Source organism: Panthera tigris, chromosome C2 (assembly GCF_018350195.1).
Source record: "Panthera tigris isolate Pti1 chromosome C2, P.tigris_Pti1_mat1.1, whole genome shotgun sequence".
NCBI lineage: Eukaryota > Metazoa > Chordata > Mammalia > Carnivora > Felidae > Panthera > Panthera tigris.
Window position 1 is genome coordinate 86,227,606 of NC_056668.1, and position 12,387 is coordinate 86,239,992.

The window sequence follows — 12,387 nt, forward strand, 5'->3', positions numbered from 1 at the left end:
TATGTGTCACCTGCATAATAATAGAAATGTGAGTTACAGATTTATGGTGATTAGAAAGAGGAAAACTGACTTCATTTAAAACATTCAGGCACTCCAGAAATCCTGATTCCTTTAAAGTCCCAAGCTGACGTCTTCATACAGAACAGTCCAGGCTGTTATCTGACAGCCAGAGACAAGCCATAAGCTCTGCCACAAAATAAACTGCAGAGATATTAGCAAGAGCTTGTGGAAAAGAAAAAAAAAAAAAAAACCTACCTGTAATACATGATTACTTCCCAATTATTCTATTTTTTTCAACTGTTCTATATTTATGTACATATCAACTATTTTAACTGATGTACATATTAACTAATTGAAGTCTCTAAGATGTATATAATTTAATAAACTTTTAGCTGGGAATAAATAACTTCCTTGGGCAAGTCAGATTTTGAAATTAAAAGTGAAATGCTTTTTTACAAGAGAATTCTTTTCAAGAAGTTCCAAACTATAATTTGAGGTCATGTGGCAGAAACCTCAATTCAGTTTGAGAAGCACAGCTCCTGCTGGCGCAGGCTGACCACTCCAGGCACGATCTTCATCTGAGTTTCTTTTAGGCAATTCTCCCTGACAAGTAGGTCATAGTCCCCGACAGGACACTACAATAGTGGCCAATTGTGGCCACCTGCGTTCAGAATGTCTAGTTTGCAGTATCTAGAAGTCTCTGAGCAGATTAGAAGTAACAAAAGGAATTCTCTGCGAAAGCTTATAAATAACCCTGCTACATACTGATTGTCTTTGGATATTTCTAAACAGTTTTCTGAGGTACCAAAGGAAGACCGCTTTGTAATCAGTAGTTGTTCACTTAATCTATGAGCTTACTGGAGCTTCCATAACAAGTACCACGGGCTGCATGGCTTAACCAACAAAAATTTATTTTCTCACAGTCCTGGAGGCCAAGAGTCTGAGATCATGGAGTTGGCAGAGTTGGCTTCATCTGAAGCCTCTCTCCTTGGCTTCTAGATGGCTGTCTTCTCTCTGTGTCTTCACATGGTCTTTCTTCTGTGTCCTGTTTTCCTCTTCTTAAAAGAATACCATTCATATTGGATTAGAGAACGCCCAAATACCTCATTTTAAAACCGTATCTCTAAATAGAGTCACATTCTGAGGTACTGGGAGATAGGCCTTCAACATATGAATTTGGAAGGGGGTGGGAGGGAACAGCTCAGCCCATAACGTTTATTAATCCCAGCTCATTAGAAACTGGTTTCTCGTTATCCACTGGTTGCTAGATTCAATGTCCCAGTCTTGCTTTCTGATCCTTGATTTCTGTGCGTTACTAGTCCCTTTTGGTTTAGGTCATCCCAACCCTGGTGTTTGATTGTTGACTGCAGAGATTCAGACTTAATTTGCTCATGGATAAGACCTCTTATATGTACTGTGACTATTCTCTGCCTCTGTTGCTGTTATGGAAGTCTGTTTACTCTTTACACCTCTATTTTTCAGTTGTTTGCTCCTCATATATTCTCTGTGGCCTCCAAACTCAAATTCATTACGGTGTTTTCTACATTAGCCAAAAACCAGAAGCAACCCTTATGTCCATCAAGAGTTGAATGGATAAATATTCATTCATATGAATGGTGGTATATTCAGATGATGGAATACTGCGCAGTGGTAAGAATGTCATACACTTACTCCATGGATGAATCTCACAAACATAATATTGCATCTTTTGCCATCCATCTCATAAGGACAATTAGGCCATGGAGCCCATGAGCTAAGCAATAACAGTTCATAGTTGACTAATTTTTATTGAATACCTACAATATAACAGGCATTGTGCAAGTGCTTTCATAGATAATCTTATTTAATTCTCACAAATTTGTGAAGTACTGTATCTGATTTTCAGAAAGTAAAATGAAGGTTTAGAGAAAATAATGTATAAAAGGCAGAGCTGGGATTAAAACTTCTGTCCTCTGACTTCAGTCCCAGTGTTGGTGCCCACATGCCGCATGGCCATCCCTCTTTCTCTTCCACAGACTGTGGAGGCTGCACGGGGTCAATTAACTGGTAATCCCTTCAACCATACCTGGCCACACACTCATTAGAGTTCACAGCTCCAAGGTCTCTTCATTCTTTCCCTAACTCTTATCCACAAGGTGAGAGAGACTATTCATTCCCTTTCAAGGGTCAGGGAGGCATTAGGGAGGAGCCAACCCACACATTACCAATGACTCCCAGAGGACTATCTAGGTAAGCAGAGGTGCCAGAGACTGATCCAGAATTTTAGAATAGGAATTCCCACAGCCTCAGCTTCTCTCTTAGAGCTGTTTCAGGGAAGTCAGGCAGATGGAATACCTTAGCTGAGACTTTCTTGGCTAGAATTGGCCTAGTTTCTTAATTTACTTTTCTTAAGTTATGTCAATAAAACTAGAGCATTTGGTGACTGGGGAACATGCTGGTAAAAACACTTGCACCTTCCAGAAAATGAGGAAAGCCGCAAAGAAGGGTACTGGGTGCTTAGGCTCCAAGTCTACTACCCTTGTTCAAAAATTAGCAATAGAATTTACCTGAAGCATTAATAAAGGGGACAAATTCCACTTCACTACCTAATAGTCCTCCTCTAGAAAAAAAACAGATGCAGTATAATTCTTCCTTGTGACATCTGGATAAATTTCCTATCTCGAAGTCAATAATTTGGTAGCAATATATTAATATATGGTCTTTCCATCTATTTTAAAAAGAGTGTGAGGACTCAGTCTCTTTGCTCTGAGATAACTGTCAACATTTAAAGGTCTCCAATTTAGTAGGAGGATGAAATTCTTTCTTGTGACTTGTTTTTGACTTGGTATATGGATATATTACTTATTAGGGGCAAGAGGTTGGGGGATGCATCTAATCACTGATTAGTAAGTTTCACAGAAACTGTTTCATGGTCTTAACCACATATTTACCTGCAAGGATTCTTATTTATTGTATTTATTTTGGAAAATTTTCCAATCTTAGAAAATCTGGAAAAGACAGAAATGATAAAGAAACCATATTTTATTTTTGTAAAATGTTTCCTCCAAAGTTTCCTTCCCACCTACCTTCAACAGTCTAAGATCTTACATACTGCACTAACCTGGCTATTGCATATGCTTAGAAACCAGACCTCAAGACCTCTTCTCCTAATTCTTCTCAGAAAGAGGCCAGGTCTCAACTTCCTTATCCTCAAAGCACCCATGCTGGTGAAGAATAATTATCATACTTTCTCTTCAATGTTGGGACATCCATCCATTTGTGCAAGTAAGATTCAAGCAGTCTGGAGTACTTACATTTGGGGAGACATTTTTCAAAAAGAAAATAATAACAAGGTAATCTTTAGGACTTTGTGTTTTTCACTGGTTTCCTTTTTCTTATAAATAACCCCAGAAAAGTACCTTGTTTTGCAAATCATCTGAGATATTTAACAAGGGACTGAAAGTAACAAGAGTAACCTTTAATTAAGATTACATTTTTGGTTGTGTATTTCTCATATTATTAAAAGTCTCTAAAATATAAATATATTATAAAATATAACTTTAAATAACAAATTTTGGATTTATCATACAAAACAAGAAAACAATACTTTATTCTACATTTACTTCTTAATTACCAAATTTATATTATTTACATAATATATAAATATATATTAAATAAAATATGTAAATATATATTGTTTATATTTATCTCAATGTTGAGATAAAATAGGTGATAAGTAATTTAGAGCCACATTAGTCAGAGTAAACGTGATAGTAAACTTAACCAATTCATCACTGGTTATAGGTGAATGAGAACTGAGTGCTGTCACCTTGACCTTTTGTCAAGAAAGCTTGCTAAGCACACAAGTAAATAAGCCCCAGGGACACAGTGACAATTAGGCTTAGGCGGGAGAATGTTTAACCTTCTCAACAGAACAAACAAATGGTAAATTGTGGACAAATGGATCTTATTAATTAAAAATAAGTCTTATCTGTCCTTCAGAGCAAATTTCAAACATATTTACTTGGCAACATATTATTAATATTAATGAATTTTTATTTAGATGCTTGAAACTTAAATGTCTTTAAGACTTTTTATCTAATTCAGAATTCACTTCCTGTCAAAGTTGGCCATATTATGTGATTTCAGTATCTTAAATAACTTGAAAACAGCATCTAATACTTGTACTTATTAAGTAAACTTGAGTGTCTATTTTATACCTAATCGTACAAAATGGTTCAAAAGAAATGAGCATAGTCTCCACCCACACAAGGCAGTTTTTTGATGAGACACAATCAAAAACCATTTTACAAAATAGAGGATTATAACCAGGTCCCTGGGAGGAGCCTAATCTTAATGCACAACTCAGGAATTTGGAGTGCAAGGCAAGAAACAATTCTGTTTCTCTCTTGAGGAACAGAAATTGAAAAAAACAGTGAGGAAAACTTTGGAACCAGTTGGTGACTCTAGTCATTGAGGGCTGTTTTTTTAATAAAAGTAGAGACACAGGGTGACTCAACTTTCTCAGAAGTGCTCCTGGATGGTCAGGAACACACCCTGAGGCAGGAGAGAATGTGCTTAGCCTTGCTGTCTGGTGTGGAGAGATTACATTTTAAGAATCCCATCAATTTTACACAGCAATGTTTTCTGCCTTCGGCCTAAATGTTCCAGATTTTCTGAGTGTGTTTTAAGAACTACAAGATAAAAGCTACTGATTGGGCACCCAATAAGATTTGTAAGTACTGTTAGGGGAGACTCCCTGAATCCTAACAAAAATAGTGATAGCAGTGGCCATAGCAAAGGGGCCTGTTAGGGTGGGAACAACCACAGCCAAAATAGAGCCCCCAAAGATGACAGCAGAGCAGACCTGGGGATGCCACACTGACTCTTGAAAAGACATGACCCAGGCTCAATGTAGGCATTAGGCACTGTGGACACAGTATATAGGGCACTAGATGCTTTTAAGGGCCCATAAAAATGTTTTAATCTCTCTTAAAATCAGAGCCCCCAAAATGACTGTTATAATAATGGATGTGTAATAATAAATCCAGCCTGGATTACGTTTGTCTTTATAACAACACAGTCATAAGATGCGACTTTTGACTTTTTTTTTTTTTTTTTTTTTTTTTAATGGAGGAAGGGACCCATGAAGGCAAAAGTGCTAGGGCCGCATGGTAGTCAATATCCCTCTGCACCAATCACTCAGGCCAAGGAGCGTGAATGTGCATGTGGGGGGCTCAGAATCCTGGTGACTTTTGTGGGTGGAGGTTTAGAGTTAACAACCATAGAGATTGTTATCCATGACTTTCTTGAACCCACTCCCTGCACAGCCCCACCACCTGCAGAGTCTGGAAGGGTACAACAGAAAGTGTTAAGCACATCACACACACCAGGGGCACAACCATTATATAGGAGAAATGAAAGACTTTCTAGAGTTCCTAGAATAGGTGATGGCTTGGAGCAGAGCGTACCTCTCATCTGGAAAAACAATGCTGTGGAAGAAAAACAGGATAGTAAGGAAGAACTATATGGAAGCCCTCACTGAACCAATAGTGAATACATTATGATTTGTGAATTCTATATATGAATCTCTGGTTAAGAATCTCTGTCCATGCATCCTAGTTGTTTACATCTGGATCTGTGCTTTCTTCTATATGATTAGAAACAAGGATTAGCCAGTAGACCCAGATTTAGTTCTATTTGTATGGCTTTTAAAATTTAAAATTATTCTGTTGGAGGAGGGGATGGGGATGAGTTAACTGTAACTGTGATAGAACCAGCCTGGTCTAAACCCTCCTCTAGTTTGAAGAAAGCTACAGGAACACACAAAATGGGAAAGGACACAATATGGTAGGCAGGGATCACCAGCATTCAGAGGATACCAGGAAGCATTGTTCTGACATTTTCCCATGTTGGAAAATGACACTTACCATGACATTTACCTTCCCAAGTAAAAAAAGGTTATCCTGTCTCTGCACGTGAGAGACAAGACAACCATCAGAAATTAGCTTTTTTGTGGGTACCTTCTTACAGGTGCGTTTAAGTCCAGGGTCCAGAAGTTATGAGATTTATAATTTTTCAGCATATGCAAAACTGAATATCATTTCATTTGAAACAACGTTGTTAAACTAATATCAGTGGCAAGTATTTACTTGCCTACATGTATATATGAAGAAATATATTTAATACACTCAAACTTGTAAAGTTGATGGTAGTTTGCCTATTCTTAAAACATTCATCCTAAAAAACTACTTAATCTCCAATGTTGTAAATATGAAACTTTGGGACAATGCATGAAAATGACAGGTTTGCTATTTTTATTTTTTATTAGTGCTTTTTCTTAATTTTTGGCAACAGCACGTATTAATTTTTATAATTATAACAAAAGAAAGTCTATTTTTTAAATTCATATATTAGATAATTTGGGGTTAACAGTGATGTTTAGTATTATAGTCTTTTACTTTTCCCCTAACTTACTTTTTCTCCATTTCTACTTTTGAATATCTCTGTTGAAGGCACTCTGGATTATTGTTGATAGATTAAGAATAATAAAAATGATTTTTAAATTACAATCTGCATAGTAGCAGTAATAGAATTTGCAACTACAAAATTGCTTATGAATGGGACATGGAACTTTGGAATTGTATACTTGAAGTATTTTGTGCACCCAAAACCTCAGGACAATCCTAGTAAAGATGGCATTTAATAGCATCAAGTTAACATTTAATAAGAATTAAAGTGATGCTAAAGGTTATAAACCTGATAAGATCTACGGAATGAAAAGAAGTGTATATACATGAAATCTGTAGGTTAGTTTTCCATAATGATAAAACAAAAACATTTCATTCAAAATATACTCATGAGTGAAGTCATGGATGGCTGATTCTTACTGACCGTTGCACACTGAAGAAAACGTTTTTCAAAAATATTTCCTTAGACCCACACTCTGCGATTATACTGAGAAGTGGCTCCTTCTCGAAACTTAAGTGGTATAAACAACCTGCATTTATAGCAATCAGTGAGGGGGATGTGGGAGAGAAGGAAGCACACAGTCTGGGAGGTGGCTGTGCCTTCAGTCCTGGTTTAGCCACATACTGGCTTTGAGGCTTCAGCCAAATCACACCATCACACACACACACACACACACACCTCACTATCAATCTGGCAAAGACAGTTCGTGCCCCACAGAGCTTTCATGTGATGGTACAAATAAAAATAGGTAAAACACCTAGCAGAGTACCCAGCACATAGCAGCTTCTCCAAATAATTTAGTTCTCCTCCCTATGAGACCGGCCTGGAGCCAATACCTCCACATCCAAAGATGTCTGGTAGCTTTCACAGCCTGGTGTCCAGCCTGCGAAGATCCTGGGACTTCAGTACTTTGTACTCTGTTGTTTATGTACTATGTTAACACAGACAAGTGAGCCAAAATTAGATTTTCTTAATAAATGTCAATGTCACTTGCTGTACTATCTGTATTTCATTCATGTATGCCTGATCTTATAATAGAAGTTAACAAAAAGATTGTTCTCAAGAATTATTATTTGTTAGAAAAGTGATTATTTTATATATATCACTGGTGAGGAAACAAAGTGATAAAAGAAAAAAAAGAATATTGAAAAATTTTCTACAGAAAATCACCAAGAAAAATAGAAATCTCTACATATGGTGATGTTTTCCAAACAGTCAATACCATCTCAAGAAATTAAGAAAGGAAGTGAGGAAAGGTGATTTTGAAGTATTATTCGAAAGGAAATAGGCTGAAATAAATTGCTGGAAGGTGTCCCAATGTGCTAATCAACTTGTAACATTGCACTATTCTTTTCTGTTGTTGCTAAGAATTACACAGAAGCATACAGGCTTAATGTACTCTAAATCCACTTGTATGCTTAAGCATATATTTCATTTTTGCTCTCTCTGTATTGTTTCAGATAATAGATTAATATTGAGTCTTTGGTGTGGTTATATTTAGAAAATTGAGCTTGAAGTCTAGATAATTATGCATACATATTTCTTACAATGTTTTAAGCCACTGACTTCAAAAACGAAAAGACTTGTATGGGTGTATCACTGTCAGCCCTGCACAGCTGCTGATAAGCAGAGTAGTATCATTCCCTGAATTGCCAAATCCATTATCAGCCAAGTTCTGAATTCTAGAAGTGTTACCCACACAAGATAAATGGACATGTCAGAGATAACACAGCTTGATTTGAAGATACCAGGTGGAGGTGGCAATATGGTCTGGGGGAAATCTTGCTTTGCTATATGAGCATATTCATTTGATTTGCCAGTGGTTGTATACGCTCTGTCTGGAACCATGGAGATGTCATTGTGGCGGACCTTCCCGTTCTGTTCTCCGACGGTACCACACTTGTAGAATATTACTCGTGGGGTAATAACTCAAAAGCCAAAAGGTGTAAAGAAAAAAAGTTGCTAGCAGGCACTAACATGGGTGTCATGACTCTTTTCAGGTAGTAGGTGTAACCTTGAAGAAAAAGTGGCACTGTCTTCAAAAAAGTGACCTGACCCTGGCTTTGGTGGGTTTTTCTGCAAGAAATAAAAAGCACCGCATGTGTTTATTATACATCCTTTCTAGCTGACCACTGCTTTGTTCTAGAGTTCAGCATGAAAGGACTAATTTTTGTTTTGTTTTGTTTTTTGTTTTAGTGAAATGGCATGTCCGTTGCTAATTCTAGCTATAATAGTTGCACATGTGAAAAATATCTGTATGTAGTTTATGATTGGTAGCATTTCAAATAAATGGTATATTGAAATATTGACCTGAAATTTTTTGAGATGCTTATCAATTGACATCTTTTTCTTAGCCCAAGAGCAGATTCTGAATTATTATTATTATTTTAAAAGTATACCTTGTTATTTTAAATATATTAGGAATTTAAATATAAGCATGCCACTTTGTTTATTGCTATATTATTAGAACTTCTTGGAGCATGGAAAGAATTCTTCACAAATGATTTTGCTCTTTTAAAAAAATAAGCTGCAAATATATTTGTTAAACTATATTTAGTCTACAAATGAGTGTAGCTTTTAAAGCGATATCACTTTATAGTATGTAATGTTTCATCCAAATAATGTTTATAGTTTGAAAAAATGTTAAATAGTTTAATAGTGCCATAATAAATATTTTCCCAGAATTCAGAATTTTATGCATCTCTGTTTTAGGAAGTTCACATTGCTTCATAAAGAAAAAACCTGGGATCATTATGCACCCCAATTTGTTATGCAGTAAATCATTGTTTTTCTTTATTTTTCCAGAAGTCAGTTATTCTAAGGATTGTGGCCATATAAACTTTCCAGAACACATATGAAAATTGCTACTGTTATATGTGCTAATAAAATCTCTAGTAGTTGATATTCCATCATGGAGATAACACATTATCATTCAGTAATGTTAGTTCTTAAGTCAAAACACACCAAAGAAACTTTCCGCCTTGTAAAGAGATTCACACGTGTTAAAATCTAGAGAAAGTTTTTCTTTGTTTTCATAAGTAAAAGCTGCCACTCATTACATTTTAGAGAAGCAATGCCTGAGAAAATAGACAGTTTTGCTTCCTAGAGTAAATCTACCTTCTAAATACTTAAAAGCCCTCTTGCAAACCCAAGATAATAATGCATTTCCATCCTTTTTTGCTGCATGGAAACTATCAAGATTTATCAACCTCTGGAGTTATTATTGACCCTAGCTCTTAATTACCTTTCAGATAACAAACCCCCATATGTTCATTTTTGTATCTTTGCCTATGATATCTCTATATGCTACATTTGTATTTTAAGTAGATTTACAGCACAGATATTCATATGTGCTCTTAGTATAAAATTATTTTCTCTAGGGAAGCTTTGCCCAGAGACCTGAGAAAATGGACGTTTTGTTTTTAAAATGTTTAGAGATTATTTAATTTTTACATAGTATAAGATGTTTCTAATTGGGTTGGGAAGGTGATATTTTGTTTTGTTTTTTCCATTATGCCATATCTACTCACAAAAACTTAATAGTCTGGTAAACTAAAATGACAGAAAGCCAATATACCCCTTTACAGTCCCAAATTCTGCTTGTGGGAAACAAAAAATGTGGGGATATATATATATATATATATACACACACACACACATATATCAGTGCCTCAGTTATCAACCATCCTTTATTTACACCTAGATTTATAGGATTCTCCAATTAAAAGACATTTCTAAACTTGCATTAAAATTCTTCAATCTCAAAAACATTGAGAATTGCAGACTTTTTTCACCAAGGTCATACTATCTCCACAAAATAAACAAGCTGGGTGAATTTCTGTGATGTTAAGCCACTGAAGAATTTTTAGAAGTTTTATGACACTTTTACTCTTTTTATGCCCAATCCAATAAAAAATGACAGACTCCAGGGACCACCCAGCAAAACCCCTCTGTGGGAGTCAGACACTGATCCTAATCCTGATCTCAGATGCAGACTCTGTCATTCAAAACATTTAAGAATGTTATAGGAACAATTTGTAAATTAACATAATAGACAATCCATAGTGTTTTTAAATCAATACTATAAAAATTATGTTCATGTCATGCAAATTGCTTTAAAAAATATTATACATATAAAATATAAAATACTATGTTAAAATTAAATATGTCAGCTGTAAAGGTGAAAAAGTAGGTAACTAAAAGTTCACAAATAATCTTTTTTCAGATTTTGTGTGTTTTCTCCTCAGCCAAAAGCCTCAAGATTCACTTGCAGCAGCCTACCTCTTCATTTATGTTGGATTGCTCTTTAAACATTAGAATATCTTGTAATAATAAGTTAAAGATTTCTCCTGACACAAGTCATTGTTGATTTCACTGTTATAGGGAAAAGGCTCTAGGGCGGCAGATAAGGCTGTTGCCATGGTGATGAAGGAGATACCGAGGGAGGAGTCTGCTGAAGAAAAGCCCCTCCTTACTATGACATCACAGGTGGGCAGACCCATAGGGTTCCTGTAGGAAGCTGACATATGTTAATCTATCAGACATTGTGATTTCTAACTAGCAAAAAGAAAAAAAAAAAAACATTAACTTGAACCAATTTTTAAAAAACACAGTTTCAATGAAATAATTATACAATATAAAATGAAAACCAAAATTGCTAAAAAAGGAAAATTCCATCATTTAGTCATTTGTGGATATTAATGTTCATTACTCAACTTTAGTTTTAAAAAAATGTATATGCAAGTAAACCATGTTGCTTCTTTATAAAGGAATCTTGTTAACAACTTTGGGAAAGAAATAACAATTAAGCTAATGGTACATTTGAACAACAACCAAAAAAAAAAAAAAATCAAATTCCTGTGAATAAATACAAGTTCTATTGTATACATATGTCAGTTTACCAGTAGAATATCTAAATTTTCTTAAATGTTAAATATATTTATGTTGTGACTATGCATACTACATATATGTCTATACATATTTATGTGGATACCTAATTTACAGGAATGAGCCAGAAGTCCCTGAGTCCCCATGCAGAAAATGGCATTTGTGACCTTTCTTATACTTAGTGACCTTGAAAACAAAAATACCATCTCTATTATACACACATGAGAGCCATTTTCAGCATTTATTATTACAAGTATAGAAAAAAGTTTGCATTTGTATGCAAAGACACGCTGAGACTGTGAATCCTGTATGTCCTCAGGGACTTTTGAAACACCCTGTAAAATCCACATAAATATGTATAGTAAACTCATCACCACTCTGTGGAACTATCAGTTTTAAATTTTTAAATGAAAAATATTTTTACTTGCATTTATCTTATAATTTAGATTAGATTGTTAAACATTTCTTTTTTTCTGTAATGCAATAGTAAATGCAGTGATTCAGTTCCAATTATATGAACATGTCTAGAATTAGAAACATGTCCATTTACAGTCCTCATGAAAGGCATTTATATCAAAAGCTAAATTATGGCAACTTATTTTTAGAATATCATCAGATCACATCCCCAGCTGCTGCCAACATGTGTGGTTTTATTTTATTCTAAACACTGTGTTGTAAGTAATGGAAATCATAACATCATACAACAATCAATTTTGAATAATAAAAAAAATTATTAAAGATTCCTAGGACTTTGGGTTAAATTTTATATTGTGAGATTTTTACCCATAAAGAAGAGATGCTTCTTCCCAGTCACACATAGTGGTAGTTACAAAGAAATATGCTTTATATTTACCAACGTCTCCATTCTTTACTTAATTTACATAGTAAAACATGTACAGTTTTACATTGATCTCCTACCCTTTGTAGGATCCATGTCCAAAATACGCAGCTCAGAGTTCCTCAGGTAAATGCTAAAGGAGGTGAGAACTAGTTGGGAGTTCTTGGCTAACGACAGAGCCATATTCATCAGTAGAAGACCTATCCAGATTT

At 35.1% G+C, this 12,387-nt stretch overlaps 1 protein-coding gene across 3 annotated transcripts in view; it reads left to right on the forward strand.

The window, feature by feature from the left end:
* PEX5L (peroxisomal biogenesis factor 5 like) overlaps positions 1–12,387 on the forward strand; it is a 163,905-nt gene that overhangs the window by 57,654 nt on the left and 93,864 nt on the right. Inside the window, exons 1-2 of one of the 3 annotated variants that reach the window (XM_042956800.1) lie at positions 8,299–8,341; positions 10,834–10,938. The exons of 1 other annotated variant lie outside the window; for it this stretch is intronic. In XM_042956800.1, coding sequence (XP_042812734.1) covers positions 8,303–8,341; positions 10,834–10,938 — 144 coding nt within the window. In that variant the 5' untranslated portion in view covers positions 8,299–8,302. Of the gene's footprint in view, positions 1–8,298; positions 8,342–10,833; positions 10,939–12,387 lie in introns of those variants that run through there. One more of the 3 variants, XM_007094576.3, reaches the window with a different exon arrangement.